Source organism: Nematostella vectensis, chromosome 14 (assembly GCF_932526225.1).
Source record: "Nematostella vectensis chromosome 14, jaNemVect1.1, whole genome shotgun sequence".
In the NCBI taxonomy this organism is placed as follows: Eukaryota; Metazoa; Cnidaria; class Anthozoa; order Actiniaria; family Edwardsiidae; genus Nematostella; species Nematostella vectensis.
The window spans coordinates 12099939-12123428 of NC_064047.1; the positions used below are offsets into that span (position 1 = coordinate 12099939).

Here is a 23490-nt window from a genome sequence, read left to right on the forward strand (position 1 = left end):
TTAGGTTATAGGTTATTGTCGTCTAGTATTTCATGTTACTATCTTGAAGTTTTATTTATCTTTCAAGGATAATTTAGATTTTGTTGATGGTTTCCTAAGTCTAGATTTTAGCACGCCCGTGGACCCTCCGCATCGATGACCTTTTGGTGCGTCTAAATCCAGGGAGTGTACAGTTTCTTATACGTGGCGAAATCTCCGGTTTCTTTTTGTTTTGGAAATTTTGTTTGAACAGTTAAATTCTTTCTAAATTGTATGCCACCGCCCTCACTCCTTGGTTTAGACATCTCTACTTGTATCGTTATTTCAATTAGGCGAAACTGTTGTAGACACGCGCTCTTTCAGCATGCGCAGTTAAGTTTTAAAAGTTGCTGAATCATTAGTGTTATTTTAGAGTTACCTTGACTTCATAGATTATTCTGTAAATACGCAGGGACGAGAAACCAACTCTGTGATTTCCCACGCCCTCACGCTTTTGTCTGATTGGTTCGTTTTGCCAAATTTTCTCCGTTTCCTCTTGAATTGTTTTACATTCAAGATTGTTTTACATATTTCCTTTCATGTGGGACCACTACATGGGTATCTGTCTGGTCCAAGGGTATAAATATAGCGAGCCTAATTCTGTACTTATGCTGCTGCTGTGGCCAAACATTTGGAAAGCATTGAAAAACGCCAGCCTTGCCTTCGTCTTCATCTCCGTCTAAAGGATCCCGGCTTGTGCCCCTAACATTAATTCATACAATGGGAAATAATTTTGATTATTTTTGCTTTCTATCTTATGTTAATTAATAGAATTTCGAATATTATTTTTTACCGTTGTTTTGACTGAAAATACAACTTTAAACTCCATTGAAGGGTTGTGGGTAAGGGATCAATTGTATCTTTTTCCCATCGGCAATTCAATCACCATCCTTAGATGTATTTCACGGTAAAATAGCTTGACATTCATTCATTAGAGGAGATACTAGTTATTATATAAAATGTGGTAGGACTGTATTTCTATTCCTTTTGATCAACTTTTTGCAAACACGGCATCTAATAAATAAATGTCTAAAAATAAATGTCTAATAAGCCCCTGGCGTCTTGACAAAATCTGCTCGATTAGAGGGAGGGGCTTGTTTCAAAACCTTTTTTTCATTTTCTGACACTAGGTATTTCGGCCCCTATAAAAGGTGTTATAAATTAGTGCTTATTACTCGTACAAAAATAGATAAATCTAGCAAGAGTCAATTGTTCCTTTTGGAAAGATGTTTCTTCGGGGTTAGGGGTGAAGACTCAATTTCCTTGAATTTAAATAATACGAGTTCGGCACGGTTTTTGCTGTTTTTATTCTAGTTTGCATTTTAAAATAACGCATTTTGTTTGATTTTCTTCAAAGTGAGTGACCGTGGATGGCAGTCCTCCAGCAAGTCATTCTTGTTGACGCTGTGTAACAAGAATGGCTACCGCCCTGAAAAGTTGCCATTGAGGCGCACGCCAGATAGATACGCCATTTGTGATGACACACGTCACGGTCCGGTGTTTGGTGTTGATCCGGTGTTTGGTGTTCCGTCGTTTGGTGGTTGTAGTGACCTGTTTATCGCTGACAACGCAGGAGGTAATGAAGAGTCCTATACGCGGTCACACACGTACGCTCGTCCCCAGGGCGTCACATCTGATGGCTCGTGTGACGTCTTTGCTGACAAATACAGATTCACACCCGACGAAATGGAGGTGTTTCACGAGGTGGTGGACTGAATACAGCTTTGAACGCCTGTAAAGTGACAATAGACATAAAGACGTGTAAATATTTGTTAGTTGGTACTGTGTCATGAAATTAATCTATTTTTGAATAACGCTTCACCATCTTGTGATGTGACCCGTGGTGCATCTTGGGTAGCATGTGAATCACAAAATATCACATGCTGTGAAAAACCCGCTAGCGAGGGTTACGGCACACTTTACTTTAGTCCAACCTTATTTAAAAACGTGTACATCTCGAGTATATATACCCGAATATTATAACACAAATGCAAATTGTTAATTTTAATAATTATTCCTATAAGCTGTTAGAAACAATATGTTGTTTGGTCTAGATAACCACGTACAAGTTGTGTGTGTGTTTTTTACTTCTTTTTTAAAAATTAAGAACGATGCCTAACCCGTGTGTCTTTGCGTAGAGGGGAAGGGGAAGGGACTCCGATATTAGCAAGGTACAAGGCGAGGAAGTGCAATCAGAATTTATAAGATGGCTCCTGGGGGTAAATAAATATCGAAGCTCAAATGCGTGCCTGGTGGAGGCTGGTTGACTCCCTTTGCGAACTCAAGCAAAATGCAGAGCATTGAAATATTGGGGGTTCTAAGAAATTCAGACCGTACCTAATGTAGCGATGCACGACTCTTTATGACGCGGAAAAAAAGAATTTTAAAAACACAAAATTAAATATATTTAAGGTATGGTAAACCACACCCGACGCAGAAATACCAAAAAATCTTATAAGACAGAGTCTGACATATATAGAACAACAAGTTAAATGAAATTAATAACTATGAATAGAAAGACGCTCGACATAAAACCAAATTGAGAACATTAAGGAAATTTAAGAGCGTTCACAATATCTCTCCCAAGTTAAAATCACAGAATTGCGTTCACAAAGTTTATGCCCAGTGCACACTAGCGACATATCGACGTTACGACATAATCGCGCGCACTCTTATCTTCGACATAACGACATAAGTTTAAATAAAACATGTTTTTTTCTTTTATGTCCTGATGTCTATGTTGTTATGACGGGCTAAACATAGTGCGCGCGCCCATGTCGTTATGTTGCTAGTGTGCATTACTAAGCAACCACAAACTAGCTATCAAAACAGGACGACACAAAACCCCTGAACGAAAAACGTGCCCAATATGCTTGGTTTATGCTTGAATTAAAGGAACGAATAAATGTATGGGTTTTTTACATTCGCAACAAAACAGATTTGAAAGCGATTGCTCAGTTTGAACCAGGAGAGCGCGACAAAAGAAATAGCTCATTTTTTTTGGGAAGCAACAAAAATAAGGGAAAGTGCGTTGTAATTAGATCTATAATGACATCGCTACAAAGTAAGACGATGAAAAACATCAGGGATAGGAGAACGACTTGAATACCTGCTGTCTTTTTTTAATATGAATGTATTCGGCAAAACCCGTAAATCAAAGATGACAAGGTGCCAAATAAAATTATTGAATTGGATGAGCATGAGGGGGGGGGGGGGGGGGTCTGTTCGCTTCTATTGTGTTCGATATGTGATTGCTGAGCTCGCGCGCCTTGCTTGACAGGAGGCGGAACAGGAAACCAGATTTGGCGTGTGATGAAAAACGAGAAACAAATGAGACATTTCTTGGAAAAGTAGATTGGACATCAGTTCGGGCAACAAAACAAAACTTTAAAGAGTAGCAATATTTGAAACATGACTAGCTTGAATTGTAAAGACCGCCCCACGACACACTTGTAAACTTGCAATGCAACGGTGTTTTCGCGTTTTCTGTAAGCGTATATAAATTCGTGGATGAATAAAGTAGCATATCTGTACCCTGTTGTTGTGGTGGAGTGGCCTCTCTATAAAATTATAACACTTGTGAGGGTGGTTGTTGTGGTGGAGTGGCCTCTCTATAAAATTATACCACTTGTGAGGCTGGTTAAGCGGCAATGCCACCAGCTTACTTCCGGTAGATTACGTAACTATCTCCAATCATTTGTAATGGTACGCGAAAAATATTACAAAATTGTAAAAGCAGTGTGCCTATTAGAAGTTTCTTTGAGGAGGTGACTGATAATTTAGAGCGGATGGTCTGTTAAATAGCGCGGATTCTAATAGATTCTTTCGTCCTGAGCTGGTGGCAATGCTGCTTTAACTATAGACGAATATTCCAGGGGTATAGAATTATCGGTTATCGCTTTTTGGGGCAGTGAAATTTTCCAATGCTGCTTTAACTAGTCGAGTATTCCAGGGGAAAAGAATTGTCCGCTATCGCTTTTTGGGGCAGTGAAATTTTCCAATGCTGCTTTAACTAGACGACTATTCCAGGGATATAGAATTATCGGTTATCGCTTTTTGGGGCAGTGAAATTTTCCAATGCTGCTTTAACTAGACGAGTATTCCAGGGGTATAGATTTATCGGTTATCGCTTTTTGGGGCTGTGAAATTTTCCAATGCTGCTTTAACTAGACGAGTACTCCAGGGGTATAGATTTATCGGTTATCGCTTTTTGGGGAAGTGAAATTTTCCAATGCTAGTTTTCCAACTAGACAAGTATTCCAGGGGTATAGAATTATCGGCTATCGCTTTTTGGGGAAGTGAAATTTTCCAATACTGCTTTAACTAGACAAGTATTCCAGGGGTATAGAATTATCGGCTATCGCTTTTTGGGGCAGTGAAATTTTCCAATGCTGCTTTAACTAGACGAGTATTCCAGGGGTATAGAATTTTCGGTTATCGCTTTTTGGTGCAGTGAAATTTTCCAATGCTGCTTTAACTAGACGAGTATTCCAGTGGTATAGAATTATCGGCTATCGCTTTTTTGGGCAGTGAAATTTTCCGATGCTGCTTTAACTAGACTAGTATTCCAGGGGTATAGAATTATCGGCTATCGCTTTTTGGGGCAGTGAAATTTTCCGATGCTGCTTAAACTAGACGAGTATTCCAGGGGTATAGAATTATCGGCTATCACTTTTTGGGGCAGTGAAATTTTCCAATGCTGCTTTAACTAGACAAGTATTCCAGGGGTATAGAATTATCGGCTATCGCTTTTTTGAGGCAGTGAAATTTTCCACCGCTGCCTTAACTAGACGAGTATTCCAGGGGTATAGAATTATCGGCTATCGCTTTTTGGGGCAGTGAAATTTTCCAATGCTGCTTTAACTACACGAGTATTCCAGGGGTATAGAATTATCGGCTATCACTTTTTGGGGCAGTGAAATTTTCCTGGAGCTCTGCCATCCCATGCAACCTCCCCCTCCCCCTCTTCTTACCGTTGTGTTTAAAGGAATGTATATTATTTCGCTTGTTTGAGAGATAAAACAACCTATTTTCGTGCCACTATCTAATATATTTGAGGTAAATGTTGTGCTATTACTTCATGCGCGAATGTTTATTCGGCTGAAATCTTTACCGTTTTTTTTTTTGTCAGAATGGCTTTGTTTTCTGAAAATTTTGCTCTTGCTGTTCCTATTTTTGTTTGTTATTATCAACCCCCCCCCCTCTTTAAATATCAAAAAGTCTATCCTTTAACATAATATAAATAACAAGAAAACAAATAAACTTTTGCTTTCGCGTGAATATCGATTAGTTCATCGATCGATTTCAAAAAGGCGGGAAAACAAGAAACACTCGCGCGCTGCCAAATCAAAAATGTAAATGAGTGAAAAGATTAAATTGGACGACTTTTAGGGCTATTTGGGGGGGACCGGGGGGTTTCAGAGAAACTGGTGGGAGGCGTGGATCGCCCCTTACGGACCTCCTAGCCTCCCAGCCCGGTCTCCTGTCTTAGGCCTGGGAGACGCGAATCGCCCCTCCGAGCCCCCCAGCCCCGTCTCTATATATCAAGCGTATAATGTTTCACGTACATAAACAATCAGCGACCGCTAATGTAGGCCGAATCGATTTCACGTACATGAGCTTTTGGCGATTGCTAATGTAGGCCAAATCGATTTCGCGTACAGGGCGATTGCTAATGTAGGCCAAAACGGTTTCACGTACATAAACAATCGGCAAAAGCTAATGTAGGCCAAAACGATTTCACGTACATAAACAATCGGCAAAAGCTAATGTAGGCAAAATAGGTTTCGCGTACATGAAAAATCTTGCGGAGCGGTAGGCGTTTGCGGGTGGCAGACGCTGGGAAGCGGGGGGTATGTGCCACCGCTGCTAACGTCGCTTTTCGCAATGCCTGCTATGTCGGGCCTAGGTTAGCTCTAATACGAGGCGAAGAGGCCTGCCCTTAAAGTCCACCCGTCTACCGCGGTCATCCCTGACCCATATTCGGATACTCGAGACAAATTCAGAGGAAGACGCTGCGACACAAATGGGGGTGTCGGGCCCATAGGCGACTTTCTCGTGCGGCCTCCCGCGGGTTTCTAGGCAAGCGAGAACGTTTGAAGGCTCGTCTAAGGCGAGGCACTGCGAGCGGTCTACGATGTCGCAGGAGATGTAGAAGGCCTCTATTTTCGGCAAAGTCACCTTAAGTGGGGGGGCCCAAGGGCAGTGCGAGGCCCCGCTCCCCCATCTGATCGTCTTTAGCCTCTAGGCCAAATAGTGCGCAAAGCTCGGCGTTCAGGAACACAACGCCTGTGGACACGAGCACGATCTTAACGGTGAGGGGATCCAGCTTCGCGGTCAGAATCTGGCTTTTAGCGGTGTTGATCGTTTCCACGATGGACTCAGCCGTGTGGTGCCCGGCTGGCAGAGTAGCGATGGGCGGGAGGGAGGCTATAGTCGTTATCTGCTGCTCCCGCTCGAGATTATACCAGCTGTTAAACAGCGAGCACTGCCGGAGCGCCACAAAGCGCGGGCGCCTTATCGGCTGCTCGAGGAAGAGCGTCAGTTCACCTCCGGTGAACACAGCGTGTAGGACCACCATTGTGTTGAACATAGCCCGCCTTCGTGTTTAATAGGGCTGAGCATGGATTGGGAAGGCTTGCAGATGCTGAACGAGGTCCCCCGAAGGAAGGAGGAGGGGACGAAGAAGGCGGCAGTTGCGGCGGGAGCCTCTATAGCCGAACATATCAAACACGCTATAGCCGACAAAGTCAAAAACCCGGTTTCCCTAGGTCTCTGACCCTCGCGCAGAAGCTGCTCTACGCCGTGCCCGCGACCCCCGTGGAGAGCACGGCCACAGAGATCACCCCACTACTCACGCAGCTGGAGATACACGTGGCTGAGGACAAATCGTTCACGACTAGGGTCCAAGACATATTCAAAGAGACAGTAGTCACGCACAAGTCCGCCAAGGAGTCTCGCCGGTGGCTATCGGAGCCTTCCTACGGGTACTGGCCACAGCAACTCAACTTTGCGGTCTGGTGCGCAACCGCCGGATGTGGGGTGTCCCTAACTGACCCCACTTTCGCCACGCTCCCCTCTGTCATCAGGGGATTTCTAAGGTTTCACGTCTACTTCACCACCCGGAGGATACTCTACGAGCTCGGCGTCCCCCTGCCTGGCGACAACCCGTTCACGAAAAAAGTAACCCCTACAAGAAGGCCGCTTTCGAGCGTCTATGCATAGAGTTCGGTTTGCCGCGTAAGCCGGACTTCCGATGGAAAGGCGGGCGGAACCACGGGCTAGGCGATGTGTTTGTGTTCTACCCGGGGGAGGGGTATCGCAACGTGTACGTGATCCGTGGCTACGACACGGCGGCGGACGAGTACCCGAGCCACCTCAATCTGTTTAGCGACGAAGGTGGGACGTACAATAGTGGGAAGCAGGTGAGTGACATACGCAACGACGACCACGGGGGCGTGCAATATATCTGGTTTGCGCCTTCCAAAGGCGAGGGGCTGACAAAAGCAGGGCTAGGGAGACTCGACCGCTCGGTCGAGGCGTTCGTCTACACAGTGCTTGGCGCGCAGGTAAACGTCCGTTCCTCCATCGCAGGGGCCGGTGGGCCGGCCATGGAGGCGCAGGCGGAGTTCACGGAGCTGCTCGAAGACGCGATCATAGAAAACGACATCGCTCAAAGCGTGCAAAGGTACCAGTTAGCCGTGCAGGGAGCCAAGGTGAGACTGAGTCTTGCGGTTGCACCAGGAGTGTGGCTGATGCCGAGCGATCTGGTGATAAACACGCAAAGCGTCGTGGGCTACAACAATAAGCTGCAGAAAGCCACGGACTCCATGAAGCTCGGCGCAAACGCGATCAACACCGAGACAAAGCCAGTCAGTGCTCATAACATGACCAGTGGGCATCCTAGCGTGCAACACGCGACTGACCACGCGCCGCCCCGGCGGCAAAGCACCCCTGCGAAAGTGCACGCGGAGGGCGCGGCCCCTACCCTGTCGGGCGAGAAAAGTGACCACACCGCCCTCAAGGTGGGGTTGTCGGTGCTCGTGGTGGCCGCGGCGTATTACTTGTTCCGATTACTGCTTTGCATTCGACAAACCAAGAACGCGGCTACGGCTAGAATGAGCAGCCACGCATTTTCGCCAAGGAATTTCACCGCTTTCCCTGCAGCCTTAAACACGAAGTTCGCGATGCTGCCTACTAGCCCGGGTAGAAGTTCGCCCAGCTTTTTACCGATGGCCTTAAGCCCGTTACCGACCCCTCTGACCACGGAGGAGAGCGACTTGCCAAGCGACGTCACAATGGCCGCGATCGTCGTCACTACGGCCAACCCGATAGCGGTGACGGTGAAGCCGTACTTTTTGAAGATGGCTTTGATGCGCTCTCTTAGCGGCTTTTGGTTCTCGAGTTCCCGGTTTTCGCGTTCTAGTTCGTCAATCTCGGACAGCCTCTCCTCGTTTCGCTCACGGGCCTCTTGGCGGCTACTCTCTGACGAGTTAGGGTCGTCGATGGTCTCCCTGTCTGTGGCTACCACCCCTTATAGCTCTTGGATCCATTCTGTGTTCTCCTGGATGACCGCGTCTACCTCTGCCACGGACCCCATCGCCAGCTTGAAGCCTCTCAGATTTGCAACGTCTTGTCGGACGCCCCCGTCCTCGTTGAACAGCTGTCTTGGTTTAGACCAACCCCCTTTGTCGAGGTTGCGAACCCGTATTAGCGTCTTCCCCCTCTGGTCGGACTGGAACCGTATCAGATTCTCGTTAAGGTCTGGGTATTTCTCCCTGAGGAACTGGAGACCGAGTCTTGTCGCTGCACCCTCTGTGATAAACGAGGTTTCAGCGCTTGCCGTTCTGGCGGTTTGCGTTGCGCTTCGCGTAGCCATGCTATTCGCAGCATGCATACGCGATGACGTGCTCGTCATTGGGATCGACTTCCCATCGTCGGGGTCGAACGGGATAAGGGGCGTCGTCTCGTCGTCCCCCGCCCCGCGATCGGCGGACGCGCCCGGCAAGGTATCGTCAATGTCAACGTCAACGTCACCCATGATGCGTGCGCATAACTCGTGCTATGCTATATTAGACATGTCTAACAGTCCGCACCATAGCCACGCGACTTCGTACTTTATGTGCATACACGTATACGATGTCAGCCAGCGATAAACTCGACCCCCAGCGAAAACCCAGAATCCCTCTGGGGTTGAAAGCCAAGAGAACTGTTCACCGGGTCACTCTCAACCCGTCGACGGCCTCCCCAGGCGAGACGCTATATGTGGCGGTCCCAAAGCTATCGGAAGGCGTCACGCTCGTGCCTGGCTCCTTGAGGGTCGGTCTCGATCTCTCCGTCTCAGGCCATGCGAATAATACCGTCGTGAACAACGTCGGCCGAAATTTTGTGAGCCGCCTGAAAATCACGTTTGCAGGAGAAACGCTCCAGGAGACCAACCGCTACGACGTCTTCAAGACGTATGAGGGGCTTTACCTGTCCAAGGTCGAGAGAGAGGACCGACCGCCTGGAGCAGGGCATACAGTCAGAAAACATGCGCAAGCTTCGCTCCAAGGCTGGCGATAAAGCGACCAGTAACGCCAAGGAGAACGCTCTAAGCGCCGCCCATGGGGCGAGGTACACCATCCCGCTAGACCATTCTCTGCTGACGGACCACGGCGTGTTGTACCCAAGGGCGCTCTCCGAGGCGCTGCTCTTCGAGATCACGTTCGCAGCGCCTGACCAGGTAGTAGCCGGAAACGATGCCACCAAATTATCCTATGGCATCAAAAATCTAGAGCTGGAGTACGAAAGCCTGAGGGACGACAACCTCGCCCGTTCTGCAGTCGCCGCCTACCACAACGGCAAAACGTTATTCTACGAGCAAGTGAACCTTCACAAGACCTTCGTGATTAGCAAAGGGACGGACAGCATAATCAACGAGAGTGTCAACCTGCCGCGAAGGTCTATGAGTGGTCTGCTGCTCCTCTTTGTGGAGCCATACACGGCAGGGACTCGCGACTCTGAGAAGTTCGTGTACCCCGACATCGAGAGCGTTCGCGTTACAATCGACGGCATGCCAAACAAAGTCTTCAGCCAGGGCCTGCGCCCCACGGATTTCTGGATGGAGGCGAAAAGACGGTTCGTCCTCCCCTCCCCGGGGGGGCACAGCGGAGCGCTTGCCGTACCCCGGCAGTCGGCCCCGAGTCGTTCTATGGCGATAACAAGTTTGCTCTGTGGATCGACCTTCGAACGACGGACGACAGTGCTATCCATGGGGGTGGTCTCCGATTGGTCAATACCCGCGACGGTGTGCACCTCGAGATAAAACGCACGGCAGGCGGCTCGGGTAGCGTAAACTGTCACGTGTTTGCGGTGGCCGACGCCCAAATGAACCTTATAAACGGACAGCTAGAGTCCATACAATACTGAGCACATACGCCGAAGCGGTATGGACCCGAAAAACGCCCCATTTATCGCACTCATCGTGGGCCCGACGTCATGCGGGAAGACCCAATTCGTAGTGGACCGGCTGCGCGGCCCTTTCCGGGGCAAATTTGACTACATCGTACACATGTGCCCTACCTTTGTCTACAACAAAACATGCGACGGCTTCGGCGAGGGCGACAATCGTCTGTTTGTCATCGCACCTGAGGCGGGTAGGATCGACATGCTGCTGAGGTTTTCCGCTCTCTTCGAAGGCACTAATACGCTAATCATACTCGACGACTGTGCGGCCTCGAAAGATGTAAAGAGGCGCTCTGACCAGCTCGTCAACTTGGCGTTCAGCGCGCGCCACGTGGGTATCAGCGTGTGGGTGATCGCGGAGAACATCGCGGCCCTTGTGGTCTTCTATACCCCGAGCAAGGCGGACATGAAAGCTGTCCTGCATGACTACGGCGCGGAGCTTTCAGAGGAGAAGATGAGAGAGTACATGAAGGCCCTCAAGACGAAAAAGTTCTCGAAGTTAGAGTTTTGCTTGCGTTACCCTTATACCATCGCCCTAGTTGAACGGTAACCACCGCCCTAGGGCATAACGTATATGCACCTTAGCCACGGCATGACGAGCGACGAATACTTCGAGAGTCTTCTTGAGGGGGACGCCGCAGGCCTCCCGGCCGTCGAGTCGTTGGACTGCTCGACGCATCCTGCCGGGGCGGCAACCGGAGGTGAGCAAACTGAGATAGCAGACGCGAGGGAGAAACTCGCGATTCTCGTAGCCTCGGGGAAGTCGAGAGAAATGGTGGGCAAGGCCCTGACTCACGACGACGTCAAACGCATGAGCGCCGAGGAGGTGAGGAAGTACGAGAGGCGATACGAGACCGCTCTAGCCAGCCGGACTACAGACGCCCTGGCAGACTGCTTTCTGAAGCTTACGACCAAGCTAGTAGGCATGGCGCTGCCGATAGACAGCGTGGTCGATCTTCACAATGACCTAGTGTCCGACTACATCGTCAACAACGAGCTACGCAGATTGTGCGGAATCCTGGCTCTACGCCGCGGCCGTTTGATGGCTTTAGCCGCCTGGGCGTTACACATAGCGCGTCATGTGGACACCGCCGGAACGGCAAGCGCTGACGCGCGGAGCAAACGCGACGTAGCAGCCGCGGACAGTGTCGAGCCCGCCACCCCAGAGTAGACGCCCATTTGAAAGCTCGCCACTTCTCCTACCACTTGGTACCATGTACTTGGTTCCAAGTAGTTGACACCGCGTGTTCGCACGTCGACGCAGATGGAGGAACCCCAAGGAAGTACTAGTCAAAAACTTGCCCAAGAACCTGGCAAACAGCATCAAGAACCTGCACGTACGCCTGTGGCTGCCGTCCCGGCAGCGGCGCGCGACGCGCGAATCACGAGCCTTGAACCGCCCGCGACCCGACCTCACCCTGGACGAGTCGAAGCCGGAAGGCGCTTGGCAAAGTGGAACCGAATCAACAGAGCGAAGAAAGAGGCGCTTCGTGTCGTCTCTGCGCAGCAGCTGCCGGTAGCCCCGGGGCCGAGCGAGCCCCAGGGCTTGCGCTCCGACGATGCGCCAAGCGCAGGCATCGCACACACACCAGTCCCGGAAAGCAACTCTGCCTGGTCGGCTAGCTCGGTTATCGGGCTCGCTGGTCTCCTAGTGTCCTTGATCGGCCTCTACACACGTAGGCGGGAGCTGGCTGCCGCGTTCACTCGTACACCAGCTGTTAACCAGCGAGCTACCGAAGGTGCCGACGGCGTGACTCCGCCCCCAGGGCCACCGCTGGCGGCCGCACAGCAGACCAAGGACCGCGTTCCGGCGAAAGCGCTTCGCGCTCCCGGATCTCGGCTGTTATCCATGGAGTAAGCAGACATTTAGACACGAGGGCCCCACCCATATCCGCACGTCCGTGCATGCGTACACGCATATATAATGTCGACGACGCAGCAAAGCAAGATCACAAAGACCATCACCGACGCCGCAGTCATAACCGGCCTCGTCGCCGGTATCGGCTGGGTTGGGCGCAAGGTCTTACGCGAGGACTTCACCAAAGACCCCTCCGCGAACGCCATGAACTACGCAAAAATGACTGCCGCCGTTGCAGGTGCTGTCGCTTTGAAGGGCTACCTTGAGGACTAGAAGATCCTGCCCATGTAGTAGTGTAGGCCGTGAGAGGGGCCCTCGCAAAGCAGAACTTCACCGACACCGACTACGCGCTCAAACTTTACAACCAGACCTCCCTGGAGTCGATGCGGGCCCACGAGCTGTCCGACTACTACGTCCCCAGCAAAACGCAGAAGAACGCCGAGTTGGCGTACATAGGCGCCGGCGCTCTCGCCATCGGCTACGCAGCTAGCCGCTTGCTGTGATGCAGCTGCCGTCGAAACGCGTATACGTGCGTATGCGTCTAGGCGGCCTTTTTCCATGCTGCGCGTATACGTACGTATACGTACGCCAAAGGCGTAGCAGACGGCATCCGCCTGTTGAAGACTGATTCCCCCGTCGCGATACGCACGTAATGGCCCGCCGGAACGGCAAGCGCATGTCCGACGAAGAGCTCGATGCGTCCCTTCGTCCTATATACTACGCCAAAGGCGGTTTCCAGGGAGTGACCGCTCTGCATGCCAAACTTCCCAAGGGCTCAGCCTCCATAGATCGACCGCGCAGGTGGGTAAGCTACGCCCACTTTTAGGAGCAGATACCAAACCGTATCCACCAGTCGGACCTGCTATTCTTACCATCCGACCGCGGGTGCAAGTATGCCCTGACTGTCGTTGACGTTGCTTCACGATATAAAGCCGCCCGCCCACTGAGGACTAAGAGCGCGGCCGTCGTCTCCCGCGAACTCGCTGGCATCTATGAAGAGGCCTAAAGTCCTCATGGTTGATGACGGCACGGAGTTCAAGGGTGCTACCACGAAGCTCCTAACAGACCACGGGGTGGAGGTCCGACGGGCTGAGCCTGGGCACCACAGGAGCCAAGCTTTCGCCGAGTCTTTCCATCGCTGGCTGGCGCAGCGCCTATTTCGTGCGCAGTACTCGAAGGAGCTTGCGTCCGGCAAGACAAACCGCGAGTGGGTTACTGCTCTGCCAATCGTCATCTCGGACATGAACGCAACGAAGACTCGCATGACTGGCCTTGCGCCTGAGGACGCCATAAAGCTGAGGCGCGTGCCTCTCAAAGCCGAAAAACCTCCCCCAGAGGTCCCCTTAGATGTCGGAACGGAGGTGTACATCGCCGTAAACGAGGAAGACCTTCAGGACAAGGGCCGACGGCGAGCGACGGACCCGAGGTGGACAAGCAAGGCGTACCCAATACTAAAGAGGGTCATGGAGCCCGGACAGCCAGTGTTGTATTACACGGCGTACTCTAAGCACGGCTTCACGCGATCGCAGCTCACGATGGGCTCGCGGGCGCACGAAATCGGCGCTTTCAAATGTCGGCAGATTTCCCCACTTTCGAATGCATTTCGCTTCCACGGTAACCAAAGGCGCGTTCTGTAAACAATGCACTGCCGATTGGCGCGAGCGCTGAAATCAGACCACCAAAGCAGCACAAATATTGTATCTGATGTTAATAAAAGTCCAGGATTCAAAAGAAAATTTCATTGTCTTTCTTATGAGAACCTCTTTTTTTCCCGTAAGTCCTCTGTTTTTCAGAAACTGACAAAACTCTCGAGCGTATGATTGTCAATCGATCAGAATTTTCTGGCGAGTGAGATATCTACTCGAGCGTCCTCTGTAAAAACACGAGAAAATAACCTATCAAATCAGACGAACAAACAAAACTTTCATGAACATTTTCTTTGTTATGCTTCTCTGTGTATATGTCTTGAAAATCAGCTCTTCTAACCTAAAGCTTTTCAAGTTATTAAAGTTTTTGTGAGGTTCTCTATTTCGCATCTAGTCGGAAAATGAGATGGTTGGAGCGTATAACGGGGATCGAGCGAATGAGTATCGATTTGATATCTAAATGAGATTTTTGGCCGATAGTATTTCGGCAGAGGATCGAGTAACTATTGATCTGTCTTTCCGGAAATTTCTCAGCCAAAGGACAAAATGGCGACTGTTAATCTCTGCTTTGAAGGGAGAAATTTTCGCGCGCGTCCAGCGTTTCTCGAAGATGTGATGTCAGGACGAATCCGCAAGGATTGAATGAGTACCATTTTCTTTTTTGATTTTCATTGATTTAAAAATCCTGAAAGAACAAAATGTTTAATATAGATTCAAGTAAACGTTCTATAAAATCCATCGACTTTAGTTTGGTTTTTGTAAAGTTATTAGCTTTCAAAGTCAGAGCAAGCGTAATTCTCAGTCCACTTTGCCGTGGTTCCCAATTGTTCAACCGTAGGCCCACTCTAGTTCATATATTCATAAATTCTTATTTTGTTATTTGAGAGTGTTTTTTGTACTTCACCCGCTAAAACCTGAACAGAGGGAAATTTGTTTACTTAAGCTATGTTCTTGTTAACTCTTCCATTCTAAATCAGCACAACTAATTCAAAACAAACGATATTCCTGGATTGAGTTTGCTCTTAGGGCTGGACCCTTCACAGAATGTAGTTGTAGAATATCATCTGAAGGCTGGATGACACTTGCTTGTAGGTTTTTCCTCAGGTTTTAATTTAACTTTTGGAATGTGACAGGTCCAACATCTATTTTATTTGTATTAGTGCCTTCACATATGGAAAAAGGGTGCTTTGCTCCTATTTCTTGAGTGACCTACTGTATGGAGAACTTGGCAGGTAGGCATGCTTGACCTCCCCCTCTTTAGCTAAAAAGATTCCTTTGCATAAAAAAAAATATATGAGTACTTGGTAGCAGCTACTGCACAGCTGCTCTAGAAGCTAGACTAGGAATTTGTCAAATCAGTTGAGTAGACTAATGTGTAGACAAAAACAAAAAGGACAGGCATCACTTACGTTATCATGAACATCCTAAATAATTGTCATCAGTTTCTTGAAGCACTTTAACACCTCCTCAGTCTCAAAGATTCTGTTTCTATTTCCACTAGACTATGGTCTCTACCACAGCGGTCCTTAGTCTTAGCCTAGTCTGACAGTAAAGACAGCTGCTTAAAATACTTTGACATTGCATCAATGGTTATGCAAATGATGTGTCTGTTCATAACAAACCAAAAATGATTTTAGGACATGTAAGGAAAACTATGTTCACCTGTGGCTATGCCATCCTCTATCACTTTTTTGTAATTTGTGGTTCCTTCTTATGATTTAAGTTTTTTGAGAGTCGGGTAAACAAAAAACCCCCAGGATTCAGAAGAGGATTAGTTTACACTAAGTTTGTTTTTGTCTTGCTTTCTATTGCTCTTAGTGATTTATATAGTAGGAGATAGAAGTTTCGTTTCTAACTCTTCTTTTATTGATAAATAACTCAATGATAAAGTTTTGCTGCTGTAAAATTAAAGCAAGCTCTCGTGTACTCACTGTATAGGGCACCAATAACTATCAATCAAGTCTCCCAACTCTTAATTAATAAATACTCGGAAAATCTAGGGGCATATAATTTTTTAATTTATATAGTTGAATATATTTTGGTTGATATAGTTCTTTGGGTATCATGAACTAGAGTTATCACTTTTTATGGGATTCACAAGATAAGGCATAGAAGAGGAAGACGGCTAACAAGGACTTGGAATAGCAAGTAAAAATAAAGCTTTTTTAAGTAAAAGCAATCCAGAATAATAAAAATAGAGAAATCATAGATTCCACTCAGACAATAACAGGTATTCTAAACCCTTGTACAGTTGTTAATGAAATACACCAGTACAAGCCAAGTAGCTTGGAAGGATTTCATGAAAAAGGTGGACTCATGTATCAAGGATACATGCTGCAAAAGAGTAAGTGGATTTAAAAGACAATTATAATACTACTATTTTTGCTTAGGAATATATTTTTTAGAGAAAAGATAAAGGCAAGATAAAAATTACTTACTTGCCCAGTCATAATGAGATGCTTGAGATAGGAATTTAGCATTTTATAAATTGTTCAAAGGGGAGTGATGCTCGAATTGTATAGTACAAGGTTGTTATTAAAATATGTTAAGGGTTTGAAATATACAGTACCGATGTTTGGAAAACAGTTACATGTAGATCAATTTGCAAAAAAACATCATGTAAGACATATTATTTAATAAATAAAAGGCATTCTATTACAAATATCACCATGGACCTTTTGGTAAAAATTGAAGCTAGAATCCACAGAGCATAAATGCTTTAAAAAACGATAGAATAATAAAAAAAAATTGACATGCTCACAGACTTTATCCTTCTAAGGAAATCTTTTAGAGACTCCTTCCTCGGGGATCTGTCCCATTGGGCCTCACTTTTCGTTCCTAGAGAAACACAATCACATTGCAACCTCTCTTGTGCAGCCTTGACAACAGATTGGTAAGAAAATATGCGTCGCTCTTCTCGAACCCCGACAAAATTATTTCTTCAGAGAGACTCAAGCTTGTCATTGAAGCTCAATTTTTTGCTGCTTTGTTTTTTATCTTCCACTATTAGTTGTTTTCCTTTCTAAATCCAATAATTTTGACAAGACTCCTTCGAACAGCCTTTGCCGCCATTTTTAATTCCGAGTGTTTTTGTATGGATAACCGCTGGTTTTTGCGGGCGCGCGAGAATACGAAAGCGCCGATTTTGACCACTTATTAGCCCACCGTGTTGCGTAGCGTGACGCCAGCGCGATCGAAGAAATCTTCTGGTCGCGCTAGCGTCACCCTTGCGCCACGCTAGCGCCACCCTAGCGTGATCAGCGCTTGTGCCTTCTATTGCAGCTGAGGCACGTGAGTCTAACATTCCACTTGTAGTGACCCTGACTGTCGTCCCGCCTGTCGATACTGAAGCATTGGGGATGACTCTTGGTGTGCCCCTGAAGCAGAAGCTGAGTGCCACAGAGCGTGCACTTCTTTTCCGCGTCAGCAATCATGCCGAGCACGTGGTCTACCGTCAGAACGTGGTGCGGCCCCGTGTACTTCGTGCGACCCTTTTGCCTGTCGTCTATAGCGTATCGCTTGAGTCGCGCTATAATGAGCTTTTCACTGGGCGTAGCCTGCAGTCCTGGGGGAACCAAGGCACCTGGGGTGTCATCGGGGGGAATTACGCGGACTATCTGGTTGGCGAGCCGCACGCGGGAGATGCCGGTGTACACAGCATTCGTGATCCAGCCCTCTAAGCTGTGGTCTATGATAAACAGACGTCTTGGGTTCTGGATGGTCTTGCCCTGCACCCGGTGGACTGTCCCCCAGCCCGCGTATTTCCACTCGAGGGGAAGCCCGTTAAGGACCACGCCGAGAGGGACCTCGACTACCGTGTCTTTGTACGCGTCGACCTTCTCGCCCCTTTTGCCTGGCACGGGCACCGGCCGTCCTTGCTTGCGATAACGATGCGCGACGCTAGGATCGGGGTCAAAGCGGATGGTTGCTGGCAGTCGGAGGTAGTTTTTCCTGTGGTGCTCTACCAATCGCTGCTGGACAAGGGCCCCCATCTTGTTGGTCGAGCACACCCACATATCGCTTGGGTGGGCCTGCTCGATCGCCGCGCCGAACGCCACCCCATCCCACTCCTCTCGAAACACCTCAAGCTGTTGGGAGTCTGGCTGACACCAAATCCGGCCCTTTACGTCGTGGAGCCTGGAGGAGGGGGCGGCAGAGGCGCAGTCGCATGTACTGTACGGCTTTCCGCAGTCTTCACACAGGCAGCAGTAGTCGGACTCGAACCAGCGTATGTTTCCTTGTGCCCACTCCTTGAGCATATCGTGAGGCCCCTATTTATCTCCCCAGGGCGGGACACGGCCGCGTGGCGAGATACCCTAGGATGGCGCGTAGCACTTTAGTCTGCACCTTACAGCACTCGTCAATGATGATTACTTCTGCAAGACGGTCGAGTTTGTGCCCCAGCTCGGAAGGTCTCCACTCCTCTATCGGCTTCTCCGCTGGTATGCAGGGGTAGTGGTGGTAGGTTTGAGCGCGCACCGCGAGGCGCGGGTTGTTGCGATGGTCGTGGGCGAGGTCGTTCTCGGGGGTGAGCACCACAGCGTTACGGCCACGGAACATGCTTACCGCCCACTCGGTCTTCCCCGATCCTCCCTGGCCGGCTAGATACATCCTCGCAGAGGTTGCGGCCACCAGATCGCACTGCAGACTCGGCACAGTGCTTGGCTCCCTAGCCAAGCACCCCGACCTCTTCGGATCCCAAGCCGCCTCGGGCCGCCACTCGTACCCAGGCCTCTTGTGGCGCCACTCTCCATACCTCGGATTTCGCTCCACGAGCTTTACACCATTGGATATCTCCTTTGCGTATATGGCATCTGTGCACACTCGGAGGACGTCTTCGCGAGGGATCCGCCTCAACATGCGTCGCAACGCTATGTTTGTGTACGCCAAGACAAAGGCCCTGATGTGGTACCATTGTGAGCGCCGGACTACGTCTTTGTATTGGATCAGATGAGCCCCGTCGGCATGCTCGAAGTTAAGTAAGTGGTCGGTGCCCGCAAGGAGGTTTGTCAGATACGCGGCTTCTTCACGGTCGTGGACTACGATCGAGGACTCGTCGCCATGGCGAGCGCACTTGCCTACGAAACGGACAGCGAGATCTCGACCCTGCAAATCTTCGCCGCCGGGGCCGGAGTGGGGGAACTTGATGGAGTCCTTTTTTTCCGACGCTATACAACACCTCCCTCGCCGCGGCCATGGCGAGGTCACCCGGGTCTAGCAGGTCCTTGAGCTCTGGCGTGGTGATCCAGCCCTCGTTTTGTTCCAAGTGCTTCCCTACCCTCCCGAAAGTGTAGGGGTGGCAGGCCTCAGAGAACCCCCACTCGGTCAACTGAATGGCCCCGGTCAGTTGAAGAACCTCGCTCAATGGCCGTCCCGCAACATCCGCGATACGATACACGTTCGTGGGAAGCCGTATTTCCGTACCAGATCAATGGCGTCCGAGGCGCCGCCGAAGACACTGTCCTCGCATCCTAGGTACGCCGCACGCATGTCGATGTGCTCATGAGGCTGCGCCCCTAAGTTTTCCTCGCTATTCCACACTTTGGACTCAACCTGCGCCGCTCGCCAGACGTCCCTGTATCTAAGAGGCGTTGGCCTGATGTTTTCTCTTTGGGTCCACTTCTTGAAGCGATACCCTATTGCGCCGCCCATCGAGTGCGTAGCCTCGGTGTACTCTTGGTAGGCTGGGTGATCATCAGGGAGCCACTGAGGATCATGTCCAGTCTCGTCTGTAAACGCCCTGTCGATAGCCCATCCGTCTTGTCCCGATCGGTACAGTTTGCCTTCGTGCGTGACTATAACACTCCCACACAGCCAGACCCTCGTGCTTCTGGGCATCGCCCTGTTTATGAAGCGAATGAGCACCTCCCGCACCTTCGCCTCGTGCGTTTTTGCGGCGGCACTGGTAGCGCGAGGCGCTGCCTCTCCCTTACATAAAGAACGAAGCTCCCTCTCAGCCTCGAAGTCTAGGCCGTGGACGCTCGCGATCGCAGGTGGTTCAGTCGGAAACTCCGCCCAGGCGTGATTATTGTGGCAAAGGATGGTGACCCTCGTCTTAGTCCCGTACTTCCCCGAGTCCCACAGGACGTTACCCAGGGCGTCCACGGCTACTAGCTTTACCTCGAGCTTCCTTTCCATCTCAAAGAGGTCTTCTTTGGTGCACCCCTTGGTGGCCAGCTTCTTGTCAAATCGCTCGAGGATCTTGCCCCGTGTCTTGGTTAGACCAAGAAAGCGCAAGGTGCCGCGATTCCTCAAGAAGTCGGCAACATAGCTCACAACACAGTTAACGAAGGCGTCACTCCCCTCTCGCACAAATATTGGCCCAGGCTCACCATTTTGCTCAGGTAAAGGGCGAAGCTCGTATCTCACGTAGACGAGGTACTCTCGCCCCTTCTCCCAAATACCCGCATTGATGCCTTCCAGGGCGCCGACTGCGATTTGCCCCCCCCTTTTGACTAACAACCCACCGATCTTGTGCTCCGAGCGCCCTTCCTCCTCTGTGATTGGCGCCAATGGCTCTGCGGGGGCCTTACCAACGACCGTGAAGAGTCCGTAACGCCGGTCGGGGTCTACCATCTCGAGCACCAGCGGAAGCACTGCGTTCGCCCGCAGAGACTCTCGCTCGTGCGAGACCCACCACACCGAGCCGTCGTCATTAATATCAGGCCCCCGCACAACCGGCTTTAGAGCAATCACACCAGTTCCACCAAGATCTCGCATCTCCTGGTAAACACTGGCGCTTATGTCTCGGCCCCGTAGAGTGGCATCCACGCTTTGGAACCGAAGATGGGCGCCGCCGACGAAGAGAGAGTAGTACGTCTCGGGGTCTAAGCTCTCCGGGCCCTCCTACCGCCGTCCCGGCAGCAGAGGGTCGAACTCGCCCCAGACCTCCTCCGTCCACACCTTCTCCGGTACGAGCGGCTTAAGCAGCCTGTGTTTGACATCGTCGGGGATGTCCTCGTCCAGGATGTTTTGGACCAGCCCCGCCAGTACGGCGGGCGCCTCTTTGTCACGCATGCTATCGAGAATCTCCTCTATATAAGCGTCCATGTTCGGGCATAACTTGAGCCACCCAGTCTCTAACTGAGAGTTTGGGTATGCCCCGCGCCACCCAGTCTCTAATTGACCACACCATGGGCTGCGATGTCAGACAGGACGAGTGCGAACCGTTTCCGAGCGCGCCTCTCGATGCCACGCATCCTCTGCCCTTTACGATTCTCTCCGCAGGGGCGTCACACCCGCGTCTCCGACTGAGTCCCTATGCCGCAGACCATGCACGGCACGGGGAGGGGGCTGCCCTTACGGAGCCTTTGGAGGTGCACCTCGCAGTAGGTGTCCAAGCACCTCCGGCCGCACGTGTTTGCGTGCCCGATCCTCAGCCACCCGCAGTAATCTTTTCCGCACTTCATCCTTCGAACGCTCGGTATACCACAGGACAGACGAATATCTAATTGCAAGGCCAGCGCCTAATTAATTATTCATGCGCGCAAAACACCTGCAGCCCTAATTGGTATTCATGCACGCGAAACACCTGCAGCCCTAAATGATTATTCATGTACGCGAAACCTATTTTGCCTACATTAGCTCTTGCCGATTGTTTATGTACATGAAATCGTTTTGGCCTACATTAGCTTTTGCCGATTATTTATGTACGTGAAACCGTTTTGGCCTACATTAGCAATCGCCCCGTACGCGAAATCGATTTGGCCTACATTAGCGATCGCCGATTGTTTATGTACGTGAAACATTATAAGCTTGATATATAGAGACGGGGCTGGGGGGCTCGGAGGGGCGATTCGCGTCTCCCAGGCCTAAGACAGGAGACGGGGCTGGGAGGCCCGGAGGGGTGATTCACGCCTCCCAGCAGTTTCTCTGAAACCCCACGGTCCCCCCCCCCAACCTATTTCCTTTCTGTTTGCACCTTTTGGAAGCTACAGGTTTTATCATAGGTGAAGTTGACCCAAACTATAAGAAAGAAAGCTCAGATGTCAGTTTTCACGGCATGAATGGGTTGTTTAGTTCGAAAACTCCACGCTATGTAGAGAACAAACTTCTGAAGTAAAATGAAAAGGCCAATCGCTTTGTGCTGCTTTATGATTTGATTAAAATATTTCACACAAATAACAGGTAGTACTTTTATCTTAAAGACACTTTTCTGGGTTTTTACACCCCTTGTTATTTATTAATTTGCCTTTGTTTATCCGATATAAGTAAGTAAATAACTTAAGCTTTGTATTTCTTGGATATCTGTCGCGGTCGCCGGATGTCATCTTATTGTTTTACTTTTTGTCAAAATTTTTCTCTTCAATCTCTTCAGGATAATAAAACTCCGACTCAGGGTGCTCGTCCATTCCCATCTTTTTTGGTGGCTTTGGTTTTTTGGTCGATTTGGTTTTAGCGAAATTCGTGCAAACATACAGAACAACACAAAAAAGCTCACAAAATGTCCCGCTCCGGATACGGAAAAAGACGGCCCCGCCAATCAACCATTTCTGTTTCTTCTGGGTGTTAGAATTCGCTACTCGAATGTTTGCTGTCGCTCATTTTGCAGTTTCCAGGTGGAAAAAAATTAAAAAGATTGTGAAATTTTTTTCGTAGGGCAATGCGGAATTCCGTAATGCCCCCAGAGACGGGCAATTTGGGAATGTCACGACTACCAATAAGCCAATCACCGCGCGCGTACTATCGTAGTCATATAATATATATATATATATCGTTTATTATTATTATTATTATTATTATTATTATTATTATTATTCTTTTTCTTTTTTTAATATTATTTTCTTTGGTTCCTGTTTTTTTTGCTGTAGGTAGGCAAGTAGGGGAGACACCTCACAACTTTATTTTTCTGGCAAAGTCAGCTGTTTCAATATCTAATTGTGTCTTAATACACCAAAAACTGGAAATCGACTCTGCCAAATTTTCGTCTTTAATAAGACTTCTTCAGGGCTAAAACTGGAAATCGACTCTGCCAAATTTTCGTCTTTAATAAGACTTCTTCAGGGCAGACTGCCCTGAAGAAGTCTTATTAAAGACGAAAATTTGGCAGAGTCGATTTCCAGTTTTTGGTGTATTGTAATCATTGTTCTGGTCGCTTTTGGTGTATTGTATTCATTGTTCTGATCGCGACAGTTTGGGCTTTTTGATTCGAATTGTGTCTTAAGATATATTAAATATGTTTTAAAATAAATTTTTTCGTTTTTCTTGTATGCTCCTGAATGTAGCGTTTTGCAAAGAGCAGGCATAGATTTAGTGGTTGATTCGCTGTTTTTTTTTCTGGGTGGAGATGATAAACAATATCCTTATATTCTAATGCAATGTCTTCGCTATTTCTGTCAGTCCACCAATTTTTAAAGCGCTCAAGAATTTCTTAACCTGTTTGCATTCAACAAACAGATGCTGTAAATTGTGGATTTCTTTGCAAAGACAGCATTTGTTAGATGAGTCTACAATTTTATCTCTGAAGAGAGAGGCGTTGCATGGGAGGATGTTATGAGTAAGTTTAAACTGAAACTTTCTCTG

At 49.1% G+C, this 23490-nt stretch overlaps 1 protein-coding gene and 2 long non-coding RNA genes across 3 annotated transcripts in view; 2 read left to right on the forward strand and 1 right to left on the reverse strand.

Annotated features, from left to right (window-relative positions):
* LOC116612999 overlaps positions 1-2137 on the forward strand; it is a 59952-nt gene extending 57815 nt beyond the window's left edge. The window contains exon 8 of the mRNA XM_048722228.1: positions 1376-2137. Coding sequence (XP_048578185.1) covers positions 1376-1734 — 359 coding nt within the window. The 3' untranslated portion in view covers positions 1735-2137. The remainder of the gene's footprint in view (positions 1-1375) is intronic.
* Positions 2138-14122: 11985 nt separating this feature from the next.
* On the forward strand, positions 14123-16706 carry LOC125559938. Its single transcript, XR_007306607.1, has 2 exons — positions 14123-15200; positions 16220-16706. It is a non-coding gene; the product is annotated as an uncharacterized LOC125559938 (long non-coding RNA).
* Positions 14840-15691, reverse strand: LOC116612142. The gene is made up of 2 exons (XR_007306603.1): positions 15378-15691; positions 14840-15241 (listed from the first exon to the last, which is right to left on the reverse strand). It is a non-coding gene; the product is annotated as an uncharacterized LOC116612142 (long non-coding RNA).
* Positions 16707-23490: the final 6784 nt, after the last annotated feature.